This window comes from Geotrypetes seraphini, chromosome 9 (assembly GCF_902459505.1).
Source record: "Geotrypetes seraphini chromosome 9, aGeoSer1.1, whole genome shotgun sequence".
NCBI lineage: Eukaryota > Metazoa > Chordata > Amphibia > Gymnophiona > Dermophiidae > Geotrypetes > Geotrypetes seraphini.
In genome coordinates this window covers 170,067,270-170,095,124 of record NC_047092.1, presented here as the reverse complement: position 1 = coordinate 170,095,124, position 27,855 = coordinate 170,067,270, and the positions used below count along the sequence as shown (strand labels likewise).

General features: G+C 40.6%; 1 protein-coding gene across 2 annotated transcripts in view; it reads right to left on the bottom strand.

Annotated features, from left to right (window-relative positions):
* Positions 1 to 934: 934 nt before the first annotated feature.
* The window catches only part of SEC62 (SEC62 homolog, preprotein translocation factor), a 43,830-nt gene continuing 16,909 nt past the window's right edge, over positions 935 to 27,855 (bottom strand). For both annotated transcript variants that reach the window (XM_033958380.1, XM_033958381.1), the window contains 7 exons: positions 27,729 to 27,837; positions 21,950 to 22,055; positions 19,074 to 19,260; positions 17,608 to 17,700; positions 10,518 to 10,578; positions 6,096 to 6,215; positions 935 to 4,444 (listed from right to left, as the gene is read on the bottom strand). In XM_033958380.1, the coding sequence (XP_033814271.1) occupies positions 3,999 to 4,444; positions 6,096 to 6,215; positions 10,518 to 10,578; positions 17,608 to 17,700; positions 19,074 to 19,260; positions 21,950 to 22,055; positions 27,729 to 27,837 (1,122 nt within the window). In that variant the 3' untranslated portion in view covers positions 935 to 3,998. The remainder of the gene's footprint in view (positions 4,445 to 6,095; positions 6,216 to 10,517; positions 10,579 to 17,607; positions 17,701 to 19,073; positions 19,261 to 21,949; positions 22,056 to 27,728; positions 27,838 to 27,855) is intronic.

Genomic DNA, 27,855 nt, shown 5'->3' with positions numbered 1-27,855 from the left:
CTTAAGTCATATTGTGGGTGGGTTAGGGACCCATAGAGAAGAGGACCCATGCCCATAAGCCCCTATAATCACTGCATTGATACTTAAACATGTGCACTGCCCTATACACCCCCCAAAACCCTTTTTACTGGCATATAAGTGGCTCCTGCAGCCATAAAGGCTATTGGGGTGGTAGATAAGTGGGTCTAGGGGATTCTGGAGGTGGTTTGGGGGGCTCACCATCACCTATAAGGGAGCTGTAGTGAGAAGCCATGACACCCTTTTTGTGAAGTTCACAGCAGTGCCCTGTAAGGTACCCCACTATTTAGGTGCCATGTCTGGGTGTTCAGTCCATCACTTTTCAGACCCCTCCCACGTCCAACAGGGCTTGTTCTAGGCATTTTGGACTTGGACTAAAAGTTGGACGGAAATGTGGTATAAAGATGGACGATTAGATCGGCAGGACGTATAATTAGATGATTTTCAAAAGTAAATAAAAGTTGGACATCTCTTTCGAAAATGTGTCTTAGGCTCTTTTTAACTTTGGACGACCTGCGAGATGGACGTAAACGGACCAAGATGTCCCTTTCGATTATGCCCCTCATAGTACCTATGTCTATTAGTGTTTTTTTGTTTGTTTTGAAGAAATTGCAGGCATAGAATCTACTTCTATTCTTTTCAACAACAGAGCCAATGGTCTTTCCTAGTGGCACACAGACAAGAATAACAAATGGATTCATGCTTCTTACCCTTGTGAAATTATATACTAATAGGTACATACATTTTAAATTACCCAGTAAAACACAATTCTGTTTCTTAGAAAATGAAGGTTTTATCATGTTCTAGATAGTTATTAAATCATAGTACACTAAAGCAATGTTATCATAACCATGTTAAAAGACCAGTCAGCAGATTTTTATTTTTTTATCTAAAGGCACAAAAACAACTTATGAAATAATGATCTAGTTTTTATTTTCCAAACATGTGCATCTTCAGATGAAACAACAAAAAATATTAGACTCTCTTGATCTGAACCTTTCTCCTAGAATGTTATTTTGTGGTGTGCAATTGTTTTAAAAGTTCTCAGGAAACAAAAATTCAGTAGTTTCTTCCTATTTTTTGTTACTTCACACAAGGAAAAAATGAGTGTGTGTGTTAACATGGAGCAGTGTTTACAACGAATGTACTTTCATAAACAAAAATCCCATGAAAATAATATAGCTCCCCCCCCCACACACACACATTTACTAAGCAATGGCAGAGATTTCTACTGTGGCCTGGACGTTAAATGCTCCGACCCTCAGGAATTCTATGAGCATTTAGTGCTCCAGGCTAGATGATGACACGGTGAGAGAATTAATTCCCATTCCCACGGGAAACTATCTCCATGTCATTCTTTAAGGAGAGGGAAGAATCAGAGTATGAATGGGCCCAGCCACTGGCCCTCAAGCCTTGCATTGAAGAATGCTGGTGTAGAAGAACTGAGGTTGAGATAGACACTAAAGAATGACATGGGATTGTTTAGGTACATTTTAGAACCATTCCATCTGTTAGTATGTATTTATGTATCAACTCTTACTGGATGTTTTGATAACTAAGAGGTCTACACAAAATATGAATAAGTGGGGGGCTGTATATGGGGGAGTTAACAAGAAAAATGTTTATCAGATATTATGAGCTCCTTTTACTAAGGTGTGCTAGCGTTTTTAGCCCACGCTACATTGCCCCGTGTGCTAATCTCGCCAAGAACTAACGCCAGCTCAATGGTGGCACTAGCGTCTAGCATGCAGGGCAATGCAGTGCGCGCTGAACGTGTGCTAAAACCGCTAGCGCAGCTTAGCAGAAGGAGCCCTATGAGTCCATGTGATTTAACACTTTAAAATTTCATATGCTCAATATATTGTTAAATTGGTTATACTGATGTTATATTAAAATAAAAAACAGGTTTAAAATAAGTTGGCTAATTGTATACCAAGAAACTTACTCCCTTCCAATAATACTACATCAGGGATCAAGACAATAGCTCTCCCTGAAACAGTCAAGTCTGATCGGAGATGATCAAATAGAAGAAAATAAAAGAGAGCTCCATATGGAATGTAAAATACAGGAAAACCAGTTTTGCAAAAACATTCTCTTTAAGAACATAAGAATAGCCTTACTGGGTCAGACCAATGGTCAATCAAGCCCAGCAACCCATTCTCACGGTGGCCAATCCAGGTCACTAGTACCTGGCCGAAACCCAAGAAATAGCAATATTCAATGCTACCGGTTCAGGGCAAGCAGTGGCTTCCCCCCATGTCTCTCACAATAACAGACTATGGACTTTTCCTCCAGGAACTTGTCCAAACCTTTCTTAAAACCAGCTCTCTTTAAATAATGCCAAGTTTTGCAAATGAAACAAATTAGTTCTGAGAAAAAAATATGTATTCTACATAAATTCACCTGCAGCACAGCAGTAGGAGCAGTAAAACATTATAAACTGCATTTAAAAGGGAGAGGCATAAGATTAAACCTTGAAAACCAGATAGGAAGAAGGAGTAGAGGTAGTAAATTGGACATGTAAACTACAAAAGATGTGTGTGAAACCAAATTACCTTTCTTCATGCTTTGTCTAATATACAACAAATATGACAATCCTTCACAAGATGTAAGCTGACAACTTTTCTGAAAAGTTTGTCACAACATGCAATGTTTACATTTACATAAGGAACATTAAAATCTTCCATCAAAATGCTTATGAAAGGGTAACTCAATCATGGAGACGGTTCTACAATCACTTCCTCCAGAAATATAGCCAAACTCTTTCTCAATTTAAGTTCAAAATAAACTGAGTGAATGATCTCAAGGCATAATTTTTAAAATACTTTAAATTAAAACTTTAGGTGCTCTACAGCAGTTTAGGAAAGAGGGTACACACAGCTATCACAATATAGGAAAAGCACTGATAGTTCAAACAACTTCAAAACATCTATTTATTAAGGAGAAAAAACATCTGACAATAGCCTTGGTCACCTTTTCAGATTATTTTTGTTATTACTTATATTTTTATAATGGGTACATAATTTTATAGAGATGCCCACTAATCAAATATGCTTGGACTCCATTCCTGAATGCAAATACCCCAAAGTTAACATTTAAGGCATACACTAACAGCTACTTTTTGTCTGCTTTTGATTTAATAAGCATTATTTTTACTCATACTTAAATAATATGGAATGTTGGCACAAAACGAATATGGCCGTGAAAACATTTACACATTGCCAGCTGCTGCTCTAAATACACACACATCCTGAAATGGCTTTAGATGGACAAATTTATATCCTGGCTTCTAAATAATAACTAACTATTAAAATAAAATGATTCGTAAATTATGTACAGAATACAATTTGTGTAATATGATTCAGCAGCCATCATTGCCAGCCCATGCTGTTCACTTGGTATGCTGGAGGACAGTTTCCTTTTCCTAAGCCTAAAATAACAAACCTGCTGGGATTTCCTAGGTGGTGGTGGGGATGGGGCAGTGGACCTGCATTCATAGAATATGTTTCTTCAATTCAGAACCACCAGTTTATATGTCTGAGACAAATAATCTAGAGGATATTTACTGGATTTCTAGTATTTTTGCAGAATTGAAATATCAAGAAAAGGACAAGTTGAAAAGTGATCTTTCTTAGAGTAACTTTGTAATCTTGCATTTATGTTCTAAACTATTCAACAAGTTATCTTATGCTGAAAGTACAAGCCACTGCTACTCAATTCTATTTTCTTCACGATTAAAGCCCATCTGCACAAATTCCAAACTTGATGAAAAGTTTTTTGTCAAACAGTTTGCTGCAAATATAGGTATGAGAGAAAAATCAAATTATACAAAAAATCATTAACTGGCCAGAAAATGACAGCAATGAATAAAAAGTATTTACGTAGATGTTAAAAAAAAGAAAGATCTTGGAAAATGTCATTTGCATTTAGAAGAGCCAACATAGAAAACCCAATCATTCACACATGTTCAATCTCAAGTTTTATGATTTTTCATCTAATGGCTTTGTTTCTTCTTCCTCTTCTTCCTCCTCTTCACAATCCTCCTCTTCTGTTTGTTGATCTAGTTCTTCTTTTGTAATCATTTCAAAATCATTTCCATTGCCACTGCTGTGCTGAGAGCCATCATCCTCTCGTCTGTCACTGTCCGTGTCAGACTGATGCTCTGCTCCTGATTCCTCCACTGCTTCTCTCCTACTCTCCTCTTTTCTCTCACTGTCTGATTTCTCATCGCTATCAGACTTCAGTTGTTTTATGGCCTCAGGTTTCTCATCTTTCTTCAGGTCTGCTTTAGGCCCTTTGTATTCATGTGTATATAGAGGCCTGAAGGAATCGATGAAACCCACATCTGCAGTTAGATTTGGTAAAAACCAAAAGTGATGCCTTCCTCCAGTTAAGAGCCAAATAATAAGGAAAAGGATACAGCGGGCTGCCAAAAGAAACATTCAAAAGAGAAATTGTGTCAACATCTCACATATATGATATGATTCACAAGCACTGCTAAGGACATTTAACCATCATTATCTAACTATAGTAAACACACAAAGATTTTTTATGACTTATGAAGTACCTTTCCTGTATCAGCTTTATCATATGGAAGATAGGGGGCTTTGGAACAGAGGGGAATTTGATGGGGAGAACAGCTTCTTTGCCATTTAGCTGGCATCTTTAAGAAGTGTCTACGAGCATCAGACCACTGCTTTGCAACCTGATGTTCCCTGCCAGGAAAAATAATACCAACTTTTTGCTGTAGTAATTTTTCAGGAATAATACAGCTTGTGGTATTATTCAGTTTACATAAGAATAAGGTGTTCTGCATGCTCTGTATCTCATGGTACAATAAATTTAACAGGTTATTTCTCTAACACATGGTCAAACAACACATATTATGATTGTAACACCCATTAAATACTCCCCACTTAGTATAAAGTGGATACATCACTAGAACAGTGTCCCATAGCACACTAAACATAGTGCCCATGGCTTGAGGCATCCGGAAGTGCACAGACGTCGCTGTGATGACATCACATGCATGCCCAAAGGCATGTTTAAGAACAAGGATAGGACTTTTTTTTTAAGTAGGTCTTTAATGCCTTACAATCAATAATATATGAATCAAGGCCTTTTATTTCTAATGGAAGACTGTTTCAAACATTAACAGCCTAATTACAAAAAGGATCATAAGAACATAAGAATTTGCCTCCGCTGGGTCAGACCAGAGGTCCATCGCGCCCAGCAGTCCGCACCCGCGGCGGCCCATCAGGTTCATGACCTTTCAGGTTATCTTGATTTAGCCCTATAGCCCCCTTGTTTTTATCTATACTCTTTCCATACTCATATCTACCATTTTCTGTATCCCTCAATTCCCCTATCCTTCAGAAATCCATCCAATCCCTTTTTGAATCCCCGTAGCGTACTCTGCCCGACCACTTCCTTCCTAATTGACTCTTCCTATGAAGCAAACTAAAGGAGAATGAACAGAAGATCTTCCCCAGAATGCAAAAGGAAAGCAACCAAGCCTAGTTTGCCATGCATTCCTATTCCGGAGAAAAACTGAGGAACTTTCTAGTCATATGGAGTGGCAAAGAGATCTATCAAGGGGGAGCCCCATTTCCAAAAAATCCCACAAACCACATGGTCATTCAGTATCCACTCATGGGGGTCAGAGGACCTCTCAGTTTGCCTGCCAGATATGTGGTCTTGCGAAACATTCTATGAGAAATGGTCCACTTCCATATTCTGACATTTCCCAACAAAGGAGGTATGGCCCTGTCCCTACCTGTTTATGTAATACATTGCTACCTGGTTTGTTTGAACCAGGATTTCCTTGCTGGATTTAAACATACTGAAAGCTGCATTGTTTCAGACCAGAAGTAAACAGCTTTTCAAGCAGCAGCTGGAGCCCTGTGTGCATTAAATTTGTCTGCCAAAACCATTTGTTTTCAAATGAGGAGCAGGGGACAAAAGGCTCCAATTTTTGAGGGCACTCCATATGAGTATTCTCAAAGAAAACTCAACTGCCTGCTTCTTATTTTAAAACTTATGCAAGTTAACGTAACTTCTAATGCAATGGCACTTACCCACAGCAAGTAGTAGAATACTGGCTACAAAACATCCTGCACCCACACTGAGGTAATAAACACCAACTCGCATCTCTGCAGGCCAGAGGGGGAACAGAGTTGCAGCTATAACAGCAATCACTAGAAAAATCATACAAAAAAGATTAACACGTTTATTATGCATCCAAAAAAACCAACAAATCTCTTCAAAGAAAATGTCAAAGAACTTTCTCATTAAGATTTACAACAAAAAAAGGAATGGACTGATAGCCAAGAATCAGTGCTATACTCTACCATCTAGGAGCCTGGATCCTGGGATGGGATGGGTTGTGGAGGGAATAGGAACTTGTGGAGGCAGTGTACACAACCCATGGGAGGAAGGGTTTCTCAACCATCATTCAAGAGCAACATCTAGTGGCTGTCTCAAAGAATGCACCATAGTTCAAGTTTCTCAATCAAAGGGCCTTGGCTGGGCCAGATAGTAAAGGAGGAAGGACGAAGTATATCCTTGCTGGTCTATACTACACTAGAAGCCCAAAAAGAACAAGGAGCAGCTGTGTCTAGCAGGAAAGAAAAGTTACAAGTAGGAGTAGTACTAGTAAAATATTAATCATCAACTATTAAATATAATAATAATACTTTTATTCCTTTTGCAACTGAAAGAATCTCCTTGGAATTCACTTACTCTTTATTCTATACCTTGGAATTCACTTACTCCTTAGAATTCTATACCCGTAAGGCCCATGATCTAACAGCAGTGCCAACAAGCCTTCATGGTGATGCCTATCAGCAGCAGTTGTAATGGAAGACAGAGAGGGCATGTCAATGGGTGGGCATGGGCTTATGACTAATATGAAGCTTTATCAGTGGGCCAGTGCAGGCTGAAAAGCAATAGACAAAATAACAGGAGGGAAGAGGTCGTGGTGACCGCAGCTTCAATAATGTTATTGTCACTTAATGGAAGAGGATGAATAATAGAGTGCCACAAGGTTCTGTTCCGGGACCAGTGCTTTTCTGGAAATGGAAACAACTAATGAAGTGCTCAAACTTGTAGATAACAAAGGGCTTCTTTTACAAAGGCACACTAGCGGTTTTAGCGCGTGCTAGCCGCTACTGCCTCCTTTTAAGCAGGCAGTAATTTTTCAGCTAGCGCGCTAATCTTGTGTGTACGCTAAAAATCTAGCGCACCTTAGTAAAAGGAGCCCCAAATTGTTCAAAGTTATTCAGTTGTATACAAATTGTGAGAAATTGAACGAGGATCTTAGGAGACTGAAGACTGGGAATTCAAATGGAAGATGAACAATGTAGACAATGCAACATGATGCATATTGGGGAGAATAACTCAAATTATAGCTACATAATGCTAGGCTCCACATTAGGAGTCATCACCCAGGAAAGAGGTCCAAGTGTCACTGTGGACAATATGCTGAAATCTTCCATCCAGTGTGTTGTGGCAACCCAAAAAGCAAACAAACAATGTAAAGAATTATTAGGAGAGGCATGGAGAATAAAACAAAGAACATCATAATGCCTCTGTATTATTCCAGGGTATGACTGCACCTTGAGTATTGTGTGCAATTCTGGTTGCTACATCTAAAAAAAGGATATAGAAAATTTTTTTAAAAATTAATGTACTGAGAAGAGCAATCAAAGTGATTAAAGGAATGGAACAACTCTCATATGATGAAAGGCTAAAGAGATTAGAAATTTGGGGTTGGAAGAAAGATAGTGAGGGGGAATATGATATGGGTCTACAAAATCTTGAGTGGAGAGGAAAGATATACACTGATTGTTTATTCTTTCAAAAAGTAAAACACCAGGAGACTAGGAGTAGCTAATACAATGGTTCCCAAACATGTCCCTAGGCCTCCTCAGCCAGTCAGGATTTTGCAATATCCACAATGAATATTCATGAGAAAAATCACTATGGATATCTGAAAACCTGACTAGCCAGGGAACTCCCAGGACAGGTATGGGAACCACTGAGCTAAAGAATTTGAACTGCTACTCTAACCAACTGCAGCTCCTTGTGATCTTGGGCAAATCACTTAATTTTCCAAACTCAGACTGTGAGTTCTCCAGAGACAGAAAAATATTTATTGTACACTAGTTTCAGACTTGCAGGCAGTAATGCCAAGAGATTTTATAGTAATATTTTTAAAACAAACAGAGAAAATATTTTTTCACTCAACACATAACTAAGCTGTTGAACTCATTGCTGAAAGATGTAGTAAAAGCAATTAGCACAGCTGGGTTTAAAAAAGGTTTGGATAAATTCCACTACAAAACTGCAGCTTTAAAGCCAACAAAGTTCTAAGAAATGGCTTCACGTGCTAAAACATAAAATCTTATTTTTCCAGTGAAAAAAACATGAGTCTTGACATGTGGGTTACTTCTCTTCAACCGCAAGGTTGACCAGGGAAAATCTACCGTTTACCCTTGGGAGAAGGTAGCATGGAATCTTGCTATTTTTGGATTCTGCCAGATACATCTGAAGTGGCTTGGTCACTTTTAGAAGCAAGATACTCGGCTAGACACACCTTTGGTTTGACCCAATATAGCAATTCTTATGACTTATGTCACATGCACCATTGGCAGCTATGTGGCCCAAGGGAAACTAAGTTCCATCACAGAGGTGAACTAACATCTAAGGAAGAGAACCCACTAATGGGATTAGTAAGAGGCTGTAGCTGGAAGGAGTGAGAAAGAAAAGATTAGTAGAACTAGGTAGGTGGCTGGAAATAGAAACTAAGGAGCAGATTCTCTAAAACTTGCGCTAAAATCTGACGGGTCACTATCACGGCCATGAATGTAACGATTTGAAAACTACGAGTCATTCTCTAAAAACCACACATACAAATGAGGTTCACAGAGGGTCCCTAGATTTATTAGGATGAGTCGCTGGTGATAGTAATCGGCACATGCGCAGAATACATTCCGCAAATTAAAAATAAATGAGAGACCCCCAAATCGAAGATTGGCAGGAGGGATGCCCAGTCCCTCCTGCCACCGGGGTCCTTGACAACCAAAACCCGACACCCCCAGCAGCAGGACAGATGCCCATTCCCTTCCACCACTGTTGCTGGGGTCCCCCGACAACCCTGACAGTAGAAAGGATGCCCACTCCCCTCCCACTACCGCTGCTTGGGTCCCCCGGCAGCAATAGGGATGCTCACTTCCTCCTGCCTCCATCACTCAACCCCCCCCTTCCCGACAACCCCCATGCCCGTACCTTTGGCACAAAGGCCAGCTGGCGGGATGCCTACTCCCTCAGGCCTGCATCTTCAAAATGGTGGACCTTCCCAGTGCATCCTGAGATGCACCAGGGAGGGTCCTAACACTGTGACTATGGGAGGGGTCTTAGGTGCATTGGCCAATCAGAGACTTAGGCCCTTCCCGGCACAAACCATGATGCACCAGGAAGGGGAAGTCCTGCCATTTTTAAGAGATGGGCCTGCTGGCCGGAGCAGGCACCCCTCTGGCCAGCCTTCATGCTAAAAATACTGGGGGGGGGGGTTGTCAGCTGGTTGGGCGTTGGCAGGAGTGGCCATCCTTCCAGCTGCCGGGTGAGGGGGGGAGCAGGTGTTTGATTGTTTGGGGGGGGGGAGGGGCAGCAGTGAGAGGGAGTGGGCATACCTCCTGTTGCCAGGAGTCTGGGGTTTTGGTTGTCAGGGGACCCCAGCAGCGGCAGTGAGTGGGCATTCCTTCTGCCAATCTTGAATTCAGGGGTCTTTTTTTATTGGGGGGGGCTGACCTATCAAACCTTACTATTTCTATGTTTACTTTCCTGTCAATGCCTGAGCCAATCAGCACTCAGGCACTGATCAGAAAGTAAGGCTATGAAGCTCAGTCCCTGCTAAAAAAGTTTGCCCGCAGATGTGGTACAATGAGGTTACGGAATCACCTGGTGATGATAAAGAATTCCCCAGAGTGCTCATTTTAATATTAATGACCTCGCTGTGCTATATTTGCATGGCAGAGTCGGAAAAAGCTAGGAAGCTCAGAAAAGACCACAGTGAGCCGTTCTGAAAATCGGCCGGTAAAATTCTGCCCCATTAAACCTGCTGAAGCAGGTTTAGTAAATGTGTTAAAGGAACATTTAGTTTTGAGAATCTTCCTCTAAGAGGCTGGCAGGGATTCTGGTATTAGTATATATTGGATGGCAGTGTCAAAGCACCAGCTAAGAAGATTTTTGTGGGCTTTCCTTCAGCTCTTGCGATTCAAAGGAATCCCTACTTAACAATTACCAAAGACTACTGCTCTACCTCATAACTGGGTATACAAAAATAATGAATACTGTCATCTGAAGAACAATGGAGAAAGGGTAAGAGCTAAACATTCTAGGCTTTAGGAACACTTTTTAACACAATACATACAGAACATATTCAGTAATTTCATCTCTTACCTGGAAACAGCTGATGTTCATGAGTATCTCTAACTTACCAAGGATAAGTCCCATGGCAAATGTTTTAAAATGAACCGGGTCATAGATCCAAACATACACCTGTAAAAGTATGAAGAAGAGATATATTGCAGAATGCAATGGCATTTAACTGCATGTTGTCCAAGGTAGTGAGGGCTAGAAGGTCCCTCTCAAAGCTCCAGTCAGGAAGTGGGGAGATGGTTAAAGGATATAAAGAGAAACAGAGGAGATCTCTGCAGTAGGTAGACATAGAGGGCATGGGTGATATGAGTGGACAGGGGTAGGAATGTATTTTTAGGGGAGAGGGGTATAGTATTTCAGAGAAGGGGGTACATATGGGATATGTAAAGGATATCTGAAATAGGTTGTGTGTGGGGAGGTATCTGCTGAGGACGAGATTCTGAAGTGGGGATTGGTGTGTGTTGAGGGAGTGTGTTCATGAGCAGGAATAAAGAGTAAAACTGAAAATTTGCCTCTATGTGGGTCCATGGTACAATCACATCTTAAACCAGGGGTGGGCAACTCTTGCCTTTAAGGGCCGGAATCCAGTCAGGTTTTTAGAATTTCCCCAATGTATATGCATTGAAAGCAGTGCATGCAAATAGATCTCATGCATATTAATTGGGGAAATCCTGAAAACCCGACTGGATTCTGGCCCTCGAGGACCAGAGTTGACCACCCCTGCCTTAAACACTACATGCAACTTTGATTGCCGCAGCTCAGAAAGAATATGGTGGCGCTCAAACAAAATAATAAAGAGAATGGAACACCTTTCTTATGAAGAAAGGCCAGACAGGTTAAGGTTATTCAGCTTAAAAAGAAATGACTAAGCAGGGATATATGTTTATAAAATCACAAGTGAAGTGGAACAGTTAAATAAGGGGACATTTATATAACTTTTCAAGTGCTGAATCAAGAGGGGTATAGTATTTAAGGCAAGGAGGTACATATGGGATGTGCAGAGGGAAAATAACTGCTAGCAGACTGAAAACAAATTATTGAAAAAATACTTTCTCACAGCACATAAGCTGTGAAATCTGTTGCTTGCGACAAAGACTAGGGGACATTCGAAGTTACAAGGAAATACTTTTAAAACCAATAGGAAATATTTTTTCACTCAGAGAATGGTTAAGCTCTGGAACGCGTTGCCAGAGGATATTGTAAGAGCAGTTAATATAGCTAATTTTAAAAAAAGGTTTGTACAAGTTCCTGGAGGAAAAGTCCATAGCCTGTTATTGAGAAAGACATGGGGGATGCCACTGCTTGCCCTGGAACGGCAGCATGGAATGTTGCTACTCTCTGGGTTTTTGCTAGGTACTAGTGACCTGGATTGGCCACCATGAGTACTACTGGGCTTGATGGACCATTGGTCTGACTCAGTAAGGCTATTCTTATGTTCTTATGACTAACACAGTGGGGTTCCAAAGAGATAATATTTGCAGATTTGGGAAAACCATTATTTATCCCTGGAAATAATCTATAAGACAATGATCTGATTTTTGGGATCTACCAGATACTTGTGACCAAGACCGGCCACCATCAGACTCAATAAACTAGTCTGACTCAGACTCAATAAATTAGTCTGACTCACTCAGCATAGTTTTGATTTTTTAATGTAAAAAAACCCCCAAAAACTACTTATAAACTGCTTCCATATGAAGCACTGTAATAAAAGATTAGGTTCGTACCTGGATAATCTTTTTTTCTGTTAATCTTCCCAGAAGTCCGTATGTTAGGTATTCAATCCGTTCCTGTGAATCGGGTGTTGCAGAAGTGTGTCTCTCACAACTTTCAGCACCTCCCATATTGCTAGTGGAGTGCCCCCTTCAGTTAGTTCCAAAGCAATCAATCTCCACTGGAATAGAATACAAAGAAAGCCCCATCTCTTTGGAACAGTATCCCAAATTACTTAAGTGAAAAAACAACTCTTGCCAATTTTAAGGTGAAGTTAAAGACATTTCTCTTCTTTGATGCTTTTGTAACTTAAACTGTCCTTTTAAGGACGACTTAGATTCAAGAAAGGTTTCTACCTTCAGTTCCCCCTCCCTTTGTTATTCTTTCCCTTGAGTGTTTTCTTTCTTTCTATCAATTGTAGTTCTTCTTCCCTTTTGTTCCTGTTCATCAATGTCTTTAAAAATGTCATTTCCCCTGGTTTGTTTAAATTGTATTTTAATTGGCGCATTGTTTTGGCGTTTTTGTACACTGCCTAGGAAACTTGATTGGGCAGTATAAGAAATTTTAAATAAAATTGAAACTTGAAAGCGGGGTAAGAGGAACTTCCCCACAAACATCATACAATTTTGTTCTACTCTGCAACTTTAAGAAAAAAAGAACAATTATCAACAGGATGTTGTAACATAGCAGCAATAGTGAACCAAACTGCTGTGTGCAATAAGCACTAACTTTAAAGGAGCCAGAGGCTGAGCAATTTACTTACTTATACAGGATTTCTTTATGCTTAGGTAACTAGCTGTCAGGAGAAGAATTCTAGGCCTCAAATCTAGAAATATCCGAGCAGGTGAAACAAGATATACTAAGGGCAGGGCATACGGATGCCTGAGATTAACAGAAAAAAGATTATCTAGGTAATAACCTCATCTTTCATTCTGTTACAACTACTCAGGAGTCCGTATGTTAGGTCAGTGGTTACCAACCCTGTCCTGGAGGATCACCAGGCCAGTAGGATTTTCAGGATAGCCCTAATGAATATGCATGGATTAGATTTGCATGCCTGGCACCTCCATTATATGCAGATCTCTTAGGGCTCGACTGAAAACCCGACTGGCCTGGTGGTCCTTCAGGAGAGGGTTGGGAACCACTGCTTTAGGTGACATACCAAAGCAATGGCTGATGTCTTGGGTGGGACAGAAGAGCCTGCCTACAAAACCGAGGACCCAAATACGGCGCCCTCTTGAGCTGTACATCTACTCTGTAAAACCTTGTAAAGGTATGAAGAGTAGACTAAGTAGCTGCTGTACAAATCTCTGTGGGAGGAACTGCCAGCTCTGCCCATGAAGATGCAACACTCCTGGTTGAGTGCGCCTTGAGAGAAACCGGTGGCTGCTTGCCACAGGTGATGTATGCCGATGAAATGGCTATGCAAATCCATCTGGCTATAGAGGCCTTGGACACCAGTCTGCCACGCATGGACTGGCTAGTTACCACAAACAGACGGTTGGAAGTCATTGGTCTTTTCAAAGTAGTGAAGTAAAACTCTTCGCACATCAAGTTTCTGCAATATCCTATCCTACTTGTCCAAGCCTGTGAGTTGAAAAGCAGGCAGACGAACCTCCTAGTCGACGTGACAGTCTGATACAAATTTTAGAAGGAAGGAAGGAACCGCACGGAAAGCTACTTCCATCCCCACAGAAACTCTGAACACAAGGGGAGAGTGGCAAATACACAGCCGGCTGCCCGATAACCAGAGGGTTCTTACCCAGGGTGCCCATAGCCTGCGCTCAAGCCTTTGAAAAATTCAGGTGAGCTGACTCGCAGGGGAATAGGCCCCGAGCCCTGAAGTGGCATATAGCAAGTTGGCTCCAAAAGTCCACTCAAAGGTTTGCCCTGTGAGCGACAGTCCAACTCTGCAAAACCTGCATCCTTTCCAAGGCAGAGAATCCCCAAATATGAGGTCTCAGGGCACCAAAGCCTCAGAAAAAAATGAACTTTTAACTAAAAATAATAAAAACTAAGTAGAGAAGATCAGAAACACCTCTGCACAGTTCACTTGCAGAAAGAAAAACTGAAGGGGGCACTCCACTCCACTGGCAATAAGGGAGGTGCTGAAAATTGTAGCACACTTCTGTAACACCCTGTACACAGGAATGGATTGAATACCTGAGTAGATGTAACAGAAAGCAGATTTAAAACAAATCAAACAATAAAATAGATACGATTATTATCTTACCTAATTAATAAGACAAGTTCTGTCCACTCCCCACACAAACAATACCCAGGGGTCCATCGTGCCCAGCAGTCAGGTCCATGACCTGTAAGTGATCCTTTACCTAAACCTTTTATTCCCTAATCATTTAATATTCTGTATAGTAACCCTCTATCTATACCCTTCAATCCCCTTCTCCTTCAGGAAATCATCCAAACCCTTTTTGAAACCCAATATCATCAAGTTTCAAGTTTATTATATTGTTTGATTAAACGCTTTTAAAATTTCAAAGCGTTTTACATACTCTGTCCCACCACCTCCTCTGGGAGCGCATTCCAGGTGTCCACCAACCTCTGAGTGAATAAGAACTTCCTAACATTTGTTCTGAATCTGTCTCCTTTCAATTTTTCTGAATGCCTTCTTGTTTTTGTTTTCCCCGCTAGTCTGAAGAATCTGTCCCTCTCCACCTTCTCTATGTCTTTCATGATCTTATAAGTCTCTGTCATGTCCTCTCTAAGTCTCCGCTTATCCAGGGAAAAGAGCCCTAGCTTCTCTAGCCTTTCAGCATATGAAAGGTTTTCCATGCCTTTTATCATCCTTGTTGCTCTTTTCTGGACCCTCTCGAGCATCGCCATATTCTTCTTAAGGTACGGCGACCAGTATTGGACACAGTACTCCAGATTAGAGAATGACACGGTGGTTGTTACCCGCAGCTAGCCCCGAGTAGCTGCGGGTAACCAACCGAAACGGGAAGAGACAATTAGTGCTGGCTTCACTGCGGAGATGAGACCATTCACCGCTCCACGGGGCGGTAAATGGCCTTGTCCCCATCCCTGCAGTGACCACTAATTGTCTCTTCCCGTTTCGGTGGGTTACCCGCAGCTACTCGGGGCTAGTTGCGGGTAACTACCACCGTGTCATTCTCTAATCTGGAGTACTGTGTCCAATACTGGTCGCCGTACCTTAAGAAGAATATGGCGATGCTCGAGAGGGTCCAGAAAAGAGCAACAAGGATGATAAAAGGCATGGAAAACCTTTCATATGCTGAAAGGCTAGAGAAGCTAGGGCTCTTTTCCCTGGATAAGCGGAGACTTAGAGAGGATATGACAGAGACTTATAAGATCATGAAAGACATAGAGAAGGTGGAGAGGGACAGATTCTTCAGACTAGCGGGGAAAACAAAAACAAGAAGGCATTCAGAAAAATTGAAAGGAGACAGATTCAGAACAAATGTTAGGAAGTTCTTATTCACTCAGAGGTTGGTGGACACCTGGAATGCGCTCCCAGAGGAGGTGGTGGGACAGAGTATGATATTGGGTTTCAAAAAGGGTTTGGATGATTTCCTGAAGGAGAAGGGGATTGAAGGGTATAGATAGAGGGTTACTATACAGAATATTAAATGATTAGGGAATAAAAGGTTTAGGTAAAGGATCACTTACAGGTCATGGACCTGACTGCTGGGCACGATGGACCCCTGGTCTGACCCGGCAGAAGCAATGCTTATGTTCTACTTTGTTCCACTATTTCTTAGGTAATTAGTTTTAATATGGATTATGGTGTTTTGTTTCTATTTTTCTATTATTTTATTTTATTTATCTAAACTGTGTAAACCAAATCAAACCCTTATTTTCAAGAGATGATTTAGATTAGATTCTAAGATTTAGATTAGATTCTAGCCACACAATGCAGACCAGCAGGTGTAGAAAAATGCAATTTATTTCAACCACATCGGGTATTTGGTTGAAATAAATTGCATTTTTCTACACCTGCTAGTCTGCTTCGTTTGGCTTACTGCTCTATTTGCAGATTGCTGCCTTTCTGTGCTGCTAAACTCAAATCTCCTTCATAAAATTATTCATTTATGCCTATTCCGTGCTAAATGACTGGCTGGGCATCAAAACACCACTGCTGCCACAGTGGTTTGAGCTGCTATCTAGAGCAGTGCTTATCAAACTTTCTGTGGCTATGACCTCAGTTTAACAGCTATAACACATGCAATCCCCAGCCCTATCTTGCTGCCTGTGCACTGTTCCTGGCCATCTTGTACACCTGGCTGCAACTCTTGCTATATTCTTCCATCTCTTATGGAACCTGCATAGGTCTAGTTCGAGCACTGGCATCAATGGGAAGTGCAGGCAGGTAACATTTTTTCCCCACCCTAGTTGCAATCTCAAATGTAGATACACTTATCTGGATGAACAAAACAGTGGTCCTCAACCCAGTCCTCAACATATACCCAACCAGTTGGATTTTCCATATGTCCTCAGTGAATATGCATTTACATGTGTTGCCTCCATTGTACACTAATCTCCTTCATTAATATTCATTGATTAGCAAGTATGTTCCAAGAACTTAATTGAGAATCATTTAGTAGAGGTGGATGGAAAATCCAAGTGATTGAATGAAACCTCCTAGAGACAGTAAAAGATGGGGAAATTGCCACAAAATTTTGCTGGACTAACTCTAAAACTGGTATCAATTTCTTTCCAGACTAAACAAATTTCTGAATGGACAATGTGAAGGTAATAAGTCATTGGGGAGAGTGTGTCACAGTGGTTAAAGCTACAGTCTCAGCACCCTGAGGTTGTAGGTTCAAACCCACACTGCTCCTTGTAACCCTGGGCAAGTCACTTAATCCCCCCATTGCCCCAGGTACATTAGATAGATTGTGAGCCCACTAGGACAGACATGGAAAAATGCTTGAATATCGTTCTGAGCTCCCTTGGGAGAACGGTACAGAAAAATGAATGAATGAATAAATAAATAAATAAATTTGAGCGCGCACAACTGTGTTTTAGTCACTTAAGTAAACTCATAAAATTACCTGGGAGAATACACATGTAAAAATAGGAGCATAAAAATATAGTACCTACTTTTATGCAATACTATATATGCATAAGTGATCCCAGGGCTGTGAAGAATGTCAAGCAAATGGCACATATGTTATCAAATATACACCTACACTTTGGGACACATATATGCACGCAAACTACATCCATCACCCTTTTCTGGGATAATTTTATAAGAGGTACATAGATACAACATAGATACCTGTATGCCTGACAGCCTATGTATCCTTTATAAAATTACCCTCCATATATGCAGCTTATACACAACATACTGAGGAACTATTTTATAAAAAATGTTTTCCTTCTCCTCTGCCTATTCTCCTCTGACAAATTGATGTTTTACTCTTAATGAAAACCTAACGACGATAGACATCTTACCTCGTTTCCATCTAAGAATACTTGATCTTCATGGGGCTCAAGTTTAAATTTTCTCTTTGTTTCTTTTTTCTTGGGTGTTCCTGGAGTCTCATCCTAAGTAATTGTGAAATAAGTTATTTCAGAAATTAAAACAAGGGAATTTGAAACAGCAAGAGAAAGCAACAGCCACCGTGTCATTCTCTAGTAAGAAGCACAGTTTAAGACAAAGAACAGAAACGTTTTTTTTAAACAGACACTTTGCGTTCTGTTCCTAACTTTAATGCTTCAGCCTGTTACAGTGAAGTTTCTACCTCTGGTAAAACAATTCACATTTATAACTGGAGAAGGGTTGTATACACTATAGGGTTGTATACACTAGTTAAGTTTGTTTTTTATAAAATGAAGATTGAACTAGGCCCTGCTAGAGGCTATCTGTTAATGTTGGTCCTTACAGAATAAAATTAATAATAAACTATACCTCTTGTTCTTTTTCTTATAAAATTTGTTACTAAATTGTATGTGCTATTTTTTCTATCTGTCTTATATTTAGGTACAGAAAAAAAGCATGTAGATTTCCTGATAGCACAAGCTAAAAAAAATAGATTTACTATATGAGTTTCAAAATGAAGAAAATTCAAAGGAATGTATTTTAAAAAAACAACTTTAAACGGCTGATCTAATCTCCTCACACTCTGCGGATCTTCTCCATCAGACTTTTATATTCAGGTTAAAAAGGCAAACTGTAGGCATGTAACTATTTCCTGTGCCATCTGGTCTCAGTGCCAGAGGAAACAAGGAAGGCAACAAACACATCCTGACATAAGATCAATGAGGCCTGAAGTAGTACACAAAGTAGCCCTGAAACACAATGGCCCTCTCCTACCTTTGGAACTCGATATTTCCATTTGTTGAAAAAAGAAGACTAAAATTTGAAGAAAATTTACAAACCTACACTCAAGGAAAGACACTCTAAACTGGGGTGCCGTCTTTCAATGTCAGGCCTACTAGAAACAACATACTGTAAACAGACCAATGGTGGGGGCCCCCATTCCGATGCTACAGCCACCTGGGAAAGAGACATGTGATACATCTGCACACTTAAAAACATGCGTAATTGTTTCACATTACAAAACTGAAGTCTGAGATTTCATGTGTCCAGTTCATTTGAGAGAATATGAAAAATTGCAGGGGAAAGGACATCTGTGGGAAGTTGTACCAGCCATTTTGACTGAAGAAATGGCAAGGGCAGGAGTAACTTGAAATCACTCCTGTCCCGAAGAGGCCAATAGATCAGCAGGGCTTCTAAAGGTAGGCCCAGGAAAGGCCTTTTGGAGGTAGGAGGGCAGAGCTTGTGGCTGGGGGATGGCTGAAAGTTTTAGTTTCAGAAGACACCAAATGGCAAATTTCAGCCACAGATTCAGTTTCAGCTGAAATTGAAAACACCCATTTCAGTTGCCCTGTAGTTTCATGTCATGTTTCATTATTACCTTTTTACTTTCTTCTTTTTCACTTTCTTTTTTCTTTTCTTTATCCTTCTTAGTCTTGTCTTCCTTTCCAGTGTCTTTCTTAGCCTTTTTCTCCTCCTCTTTTCCACCATCAGTCTTTACTTTTTCCTTTTCAGGTTTCATTTTCATAACTTTTAAAGCTCGGTGAAAAAACTGTTTCTTTAGAAGTCTTAAAGAAAGAGGATATGCAAATAAATACACATTTAAAGGGTAATTTTAAAACTTGGTACACAAATGAACAGCATATATACATTTATGCCATAAGAACATAAGATTTGCCACTGCTGGATCAGACCAGTGGTCCATCGTGCCCAGCAGTCCGCTCACACGGCGGACCCTAGGTCAAAGACCAGAGCTTTATTTGAGTCTAGCCTTATCTGCGTATGTTCCTACTCTTGCCAATGCACAAATTTCCCAGATTAATTATAAAATACATGCAGTTGCACAAAAAGTATGCAAATCTCTCCCTCCACGCCAGTGTCTCTCAAACTGTGTACCACGGCACAGTTGTGTGCCCCAAAGAGATTCCAGGTTGTGCCACGAGATATTCCAGAATTTTACCTTATTTTTTAAAATTCCCTTCATAAGTATACACTAGAATAGATGACATGTATGTCGTATACACAAGAGTCTGTCAATGTTATGAGCATCTATATGTGTAAGGATACAATCGCCCAGACAAGCATCATTCTATGATATGATTGGTCCTTGAAAACTAATGGCAAGTCGTTTTAGTTTTAATGCAGCAGTTATCCTAACTTGAGCAACAAAACTATCAAGACTTTGTTACTATTTGGATCTTCTTATCTTGAATTTTCAGCTCTGACAGAAATTAAATTGGGGGGGGGAAGAGAGAGAACTGTAGATAGTGGATGATGAAATGCGTTTTTGCTTGTCAACTATCGAACTGCATTTTGAGTTAATTTGCACTCAAAAACAAGCTCATCCATTGAACTGATAGCAATTTTATCTACTTTAGTTTCACCGTTGTTACAATTACCTATACATAGCTTAAAGAACTTTAAATGAACAATACTCAAATTTAATTTTGTTGGTTTTGCAATTTATTAATTTCAATTATAAATGTGCCACGAAAACCATTTGCTCTAATTAGTGTGCCGGAGCTAAAAGTTTCAGAGACACTGCTCCGTGCACAGTCAAACTTACAGGCACAGGGCAAACAAATACACATACCAAATGCATAGTTGTATATAAACACCTATTTCTGTGCTTAAAGAATTGCTTTACAAGTAGAAAGGGCTCTTAAAATTGTCTTCCTAGTTTGCTACATAAATTTACTTTAATCCATTCAAACCACATTTGCTTTTACACAAATTCAACATCAGAACTATCTCTTAGTCAAATAAGAGTCACTACTATTTTTATTTTGACCGGTAACTAAAGGTCCCTTTTAGCAATTCTACAAGTGTTCTGAAGCCTACAGGAACTGAATGGGCTCTGGTGCATTTGTCGTAATGGAATCACTATCATGGCTTTGTAAAAGGAGCCCTAAGTCAACAATGTATTTGAGTACAGATCATAAAACATTTGTTAGCCAAATGACATTAAAACTACCAAGGATCCTCCCTCTAACATAATGGAGTCATTAGGTCTTACTTGCTAATTTTCTTTCCTTTAGTGAGTCTGACCAAGTCAGTCCAGAACTTATGGATTGGGCCTGTCAACCAGCGGATAGAGACAGAGAAAAAAATAGAAGATGTCCTGCATGCTTTACTCAATTAGGGTATTTATTGTGCAACCTTAAATGCATCTTGTTTTCCTTTGTCTACATCTGTTGGTTGATGTGCATAACCTACAAATTCTGGACTAATCTGGTGACAATGCTAAGAGTCTTCCATCATACAGGGGGGAAAAAGAGCATTATCTGCCTTACTCTCAGAAAAATCCTCTGTAGACATTTTCCTGGAGATCAACATCCTCTGGAGCAACCAATCAGAAGCTTTCACATGCATATTCAATTTTGGTCTATAACAAATACTGGTCACCATAACAATGGTATTTTATATGCCTGTTTCATCATTATATCTCTTTGCTGTGATTTCCCAAGATATGTCTTAATTTTTTAAAATATGTACTAACTACTTTTTTCCTTTGAAATAACATTATAGCAACTTGAGTCAGCTTGTTCTTTACTAGCTTAATTGTGCTTGGGACATGAGATAAAGTCTGATGGCTTTATGTATTGCTGCAAAGCCAACATCCATCGTACCCAGGAAGCAAGAGTGCCTTGAGGCCCACCAATGTGTCAGGTTTTTGGAATATTCTTAAGAATATGCAAGAAATTTGCATAAAATACAAGTATTGGGTCCCGTGGTTTTGTTTTTAAGGTGTTGTTTTTAACTGCAATCAAATTAATAAATTTTGCCTGTAACATTGTACGTTCTACTGCAGTTTTCCTTGTTTTGTCTCTGACCCTTTTACTGCAGACCCTGTTGGTTCTTCCTTTTTTTGTTTGCATACAAATATCTCATACATATTCATTCTGGATATCCTGCAAATATTTATTTATTTAAAACTATTTATTACCTGCCTAAAAACCTAGGTGGTTTACAAAAAGGAACACTTATAATCATTTAAAGTACAAACACACATAAAAACACTCCCAAAACACGAAATCACCCATAACCTCCCACGTTCTAATATAAACTACATCATGGTTCATAGATCTTTTTCATAAATATATATTAGATACTATTAGATGAAATGAAGGTTTACTCTAAGTAAAACCAGTTTATTTCTACACCATACCATGTCAACCGATTCAACAGGAAAGTGATATACTTTTTAAACATTCTCCATTACCATCTAGGGAAAGAATCAAGGCTGCAAAAAGATACCTGTTGCAATAATCAACTACAGACTCCCTGGTTGTAAATAATGCTTCTTCTCCTTTCTTTGCTTTTGCCCATCTAGAGTCCATTAGGCATTCCACAGCTTTTGAAGCTGAAAAAGAAATTAACTAAAATTAAAAAGCTTTATATTTTTGTTTTCCGCTTCTTTTGTATGATGTCTAACCACAATCCTCATTCTTACTCCATGAATACTAAATTCATCTCCACAAGTTTCTCATCTCAATAAGCTATTTTAAAATACAGAAATATGAAAAGTGTTCAGTAGGTAAATGCACCCAAGCCATCACCTCTAAATCATTAATTTAATATTAACTATTGATTTAGGGAATAATTTTAAAATGCTTGGTGGTGCTTATGGTACTATGTACCTTTATGCTTTGTGAATGCAAAGTAAATGGGATTAAGTACTTGTAGGGATTACAAAATGAAGACTGCACACACTTTATGGTGCTTGTCCCAACCCTTTTCCAGTGTAGGTATATATACAGACGTCGTCATGTCATACATGGCACGACTTTTATACACTGATGGGAAGCAATTTTCAAACCATGCTTTTATGTGGCTAAACCTGAACTAACTAATGTAAAACTTTTAAAAATTGACTTAGTCAATCTTCAATAGTATGTGTTAATACTAAGGGCTACACACACAAAATATCTGTCCCATTAAAAATTTTTTTTAAAAAGTCCCTCACTGCCAATGGCGGTTTTCCCCGACGAATGCGGCATTGGGAATCCTCTCCCCCAAGAGAGAAAATTGGCAGGAGGGATGCCTACTCCCTCCTGCCAACGGAGGCCTCCCCCTCCTAATCAAACCATCCCCTACCCTCCCCCCTTCCTTCCGGAAAAAAAAAGACAGGAGGGATGCTCACTCCCTCTTGCAACTGGATGCTCCCCCAAACACCATCCCCACTCCCTTGTACCTTTGGTAGATGTTGGAAGCTGGAATGAAACATGGCTCCGAGGCCTACCTGTCAAAAATGACGGGTCTTTCCCTCTCCGGTGCACCATATGATGCATGAGGAGGAGTTTAAGGCCCTAATTGGCTCAGATGCCTTAGGCCCTTCCGAAGGGGAGGGGCCTTAAGTGTCTGAGCCAATCAGGCCCTTAGGCTCCTCCCCTTGCATCACATGGTGCACCGGGGAGGGGAAGGCCTGTCATTTTTGATGGAAAGAATCCAGAGCTGGAGAGACTATGCTTCCATCCAGCTCCCAAAGGTACGGGGTGAGGGTGGGGATTGGGGGGTGGGTGTTCAGGAGAGAATCTGGTGGCAGGAGGGAGTGAGCATCCCTCCTGCCTTTTTTCGGGAGGAAGGGGGGAGAGTAGGGGATGGTTCAGGAAGGGGGCATCACTTCTGCCAATTTTTTCTTGGGGGAGATGGCTTGGCAGGAGGGATTGGGCATCCCTTCTGTCATTTTCGCTGCTTGGGGTGGGGGTTGGTTAGTTCCCGGTGCTGGGATGTCGGGGAGGGTTTTTTTTCTTTTTTTAATGAAGCAGATAATGTGCGTGTCTAACATGCACAACATCTGTCCATTTAAAAAAAAAGGTTTCCTTCCCCAAACAGCTGAGTGGCAGGAGGCTGTTTTTGGGCCTTCTCCTGCCTCTCAGCTGCTCGGGCTTCCCTGTGCCGGATTTGCGCATGTGTGAGAGTTGTTCACACACTGATCATTTGTTAAAGAGAGACTCGAACCTCTGTGCGAAACATTTGCATGCGATCTTTATGGTACATTGATCGCTCTTCTGCAATCGAAAAGAGAATTGGCCAACAGTAATCTAGTCAGTATTAGCGATTATGTTTAGTGCATCCAGGCCTAAATCAAGATTTCTGCAAACTTTTGTTTTAAATGTATGTTCCTTTTCATTTTAATATTCTCCCACTGGAAAATTATACTTGAAGCTATACAAATCAGCCTGATCTTTTCAATGGAATATTAGGTTCTTACCTCGGCAATCTTTTTGTTAGAAAACATAGGATTCTGTGGAAAAGCTGTTGTCCTCTTATAGTCATGAACTCTGCAGAAGGGTATCATTCAAATCTCTCAACACCAGTGGAGAATAGCTCTCTCTTTAGTTAGTACCAAAGCAATTGAACTCCACTGAAACAGAAGAAAAGAGAAGGAGGGGCACAGGGAACTTCCCGAGACAATATGCATTTGTTCTGCTCTGTAAATGATGACAAAAGAACAATGATTAACAACAATTAACATGAACTTGAACGTAAGGGAATCCAGGAACCAACCTGCTACATGCAACGAGAACTATCCTATAAGATCCCAAAGGATAAAAAGGAAAAGCTGCAATCTCTTTGTCCTCTTTTTATTTTCACTTATCCAAATAACAGGAAAAGAAGACATGTGATGGACACCAACAAAGTCTGAAGCAGAAAACAGGTGAATCAGAAGTTTGTATAGGGCGGAGCTGTAAAAAATCTTGTCTTCTAACAAAGAAAATTATCAAGATAAGAACCTGATTTTCCACTGTGTTGCAAAAAGACACAGGATTCAATACTAAAGCTGACATACCAAAGCAGTACCAGACATCTAGGGAGGGTCAAATGAGCCTGCCCGCAGGACCCAGGCACAAAAGCGACATTCTCTCAAACCACCACATCTACTCTGTAGAATCTTGTAAAGGTATGGAGAGTAGCTGATCTACAGATTTCATTGGGTAGAACAGTTCACGACTCCATCCAAGCAGCAGCAACACTTCTAGTCGAATGTGTTGTAATAAAAAAATAGGTGCCAGTTTTCCGCAGGCAATATTTGAAGAAGAAATGGCCATGTGAATCCATCTGGCAGTTGAAGCCTTAGAGGTTGGCCTGTCACATCTTGATTACGGTAGCACAAAAAGATGGGAGACTGGAATCACTGGTCCTCTCCAGAAAGTAAAGAAGGATTCTTCATATGTCTAGCCTCTGTAAAATCCTGTCCTGTTTAGCTGAACCCTACGATTTTAAGCGGGCAAACAAATTTCTTGATTGGCATGAAAGGCTGAGACCACCTTCAGTAGAAAGGAAGGTATCATTCAAAGAGAAACACCAGCGTCTGTAATCCTGAGGAAAGGTTCCCTGCAGGAAAGAACCTGCAATTCCAAGATACGCCTCGCTGATACTGTGGCCACTAGAAAAGCAATCTGACTGCAAGTTCTAAAAGGGACATGTCTTGCAGAGGCTCGTATAGAGCATGATAGAGGCCCTTCAGAAAACATTAAGGTCCCATGACAGGAAAGACCGATTACAAAGGAGGATGCAATCTGAGTGGCCTCCTCAAGAAGCTAGAGACATCTGGATGAGACATTAGCAACTGCTTATCTCCTTGAGCCCAAATATATGAGAGACCTGCTAACTGTACTTTCTGAGAAATGCAATAGACAAAAACACGAGAGGCCTGCTACTTGTACTTTGAAAGATGCAACTGATAAGCCTTTTTCTAGTCCGGCTTGCAAAAATGCCAGGATTGCCGAAATTGGTGCCTGACAAGGTTTTAGAATAAGCCACAAACATTGAAGGCTTCTTGGCGCTAAGGAGAGTTGCAATGACTATCTCCAAATAACCCTTACGAGTTAGGGCAGTACACTCAAGAGCCATGCCATAAGACCAAAGCACTCTGGATTATCCATGGTAACTGGGCCCTGACTGAGGAACCCCAGATGAACCAGCAGCTTGAGACACCAGTCTCTGTTGAGAACAAATCCAAAAATCAGAAATCTTCTGGCTGCCAGTCAAAGGGACCCTGACCGCAGACTCCCCGAACCCTGTAAACCCACGCAGTGTGCTGGGGAGAGATTATACACAACCAGCTCCCTGATACCAAAGAGGGTTGTTACAGAGAGACCCCACAGCCTGTGCTCAAACCTCTGATAAATCAGCAGGCAGGCAAGCAAGCTCCCAGGGGAATAGACCCTGAGCCCCTGATGAACCACAAAGCAAGCTGACTCCGCAGGTACTCAAAGAGATTGGCCTGCGAGCAGCAGCCCACCCTCATGGGACTGCGTCCTTTCCTCAGCAGAGTAAGTCCACGAAGAGGCCCTCAGAGCACCGAAGCAGCTCAGGAAAAAGAACCGACAGCCATAAATACCAAAAAGAACAAAAGGGAAGTAGGCTAGAACACACCTTCTCAGTTCACTTGCAGAAGGGAAAACTGAAGAGTGAGCTATTCTCCACCGGTGAAGAGGAGGTGTTGAGTGATTTGAGTGACACCCTTCTGCAGAGTTCACAACTGTAGGTCAACAGCTTTAGTACTTTTGCTTTTTATTCTTTCCAACCCAATGGAAGTTGGAAAAAATTATACAGAATATCTCTCTACCCATCTGTCAGGGGGAAAATAACTGATAATTTAAAAGAATGGGATGGAACTTAACGTGTGGGGGAAAAGACACTTGTTCAAAAAATGGGCCAAATTGTACTTTGGATTCCAGAGAAATAATCCTCCTGCTACAAATAAAAGAATGATAACTCGCATAACCCAATGCATCTCTGTCCCAGTTTCTGCAGCATATAAACTTACATAGAGTGAAACAGAGCAGTTTGGAAATTCCTCCTTTCAAATTGCCTCTTCCAGCGCTTTCCAAACTGCCCCACAACATAAGTTTAAATACTTTCCACAACTGCCCTCTACTTTCCAAACTGCCCTATTCCTAAAAAAATAACCCCCTCTATCCTTGTAATCTGTCCCACTGTGATAGGGAGTATGTCCCATCAAGTGACAGAATACTTCCTTGAGAGAGGGGTGCACCAGAGTCTACCCCTCCCAAAGGAGAAGAATGCTGGCCTAGTACCTAACTCTCGGTAAGCCCGACAACCTGCCCTGAGCTCAGACTAGCTGATGGCTGGTGAAAGGACACTCAGCCTACATCTTCAGTAGGCGGTGAAGAATGCCCTAAAGCAACTTAAGTACCAAAAGACCCTGGAGCAAGATGGTCTCAGATGAGACTTTTACACAACTTTATTGCTACTGACGGTAGAACATTTATCTGACTATTAAGATGTAATAGATCTGGAAAGTTTATTTGAGAGGATAAATAGATAGCCAATTTGTATGACCTCCAATCTGGATAAAAACCCAGATTCATATTGCCTTATCTCCCTGCTTAATGCTGATGCTAAAGTTTTGGCAAAAAATATCACAACAGATAAATTAGCCAAATATATTCCAAATCTAGTGGGCAAATATCATGTGGTATTTGTGCAAGACAGGACTACAATCTTGAATGTAAGCTGCTTGCTGCTTAAATAGTGCTATAGGTGTAAAGAAGAGTCAACTTTGATCATAACCTTTGTTACAGAAAAGGTCTTTGTCAGAGTGGGTAGAATTTGTTTTAGATCTTAAAGTAGTTTTGAATTTGGGGATATACTTTTTAAGACTTTACATGTTGGTCCACTGGTTTCAGCTTGGTAAAAAGAGTCATCTCTGAATTATTTCTATAAAACCATTAACAGTATTTCACTTGGGGCTTATTCTCTATCTGATGTTTCACCATCATGGTACTGTTATATACACATTGGTCTAAAGTTTAGATTTAAACATTCTTCTTTTCAAATCAGGTACAGTAGATATTTCTCTGCCCCCCCCCCCCCCCCGAGGGCTCACAATCTAAATTGTACCTGAGGCAATAGAGAGCTAAGTGACTTGCCCAAGGACCATCAGTGGGAGAAGTGGGATCTGAACCCTGTTTCACTTGTTCAGCGCCTCTACACACTAGGCTACTCTTCCATTCCAGTTGCATCTTTAGCATATAAAACACCAATTTGTTGCCGTAAATCCTACCAATAAAGTAATCAACTCTGTGGCCCATCATGTTGGTGGATTTTGTTGGACAATTGAAACGCAGGTATTTGGCTATAGCCTTCTCATCTTTTGTCGGCTCACCAACCTCCTGGAAAAACAAGAAGAA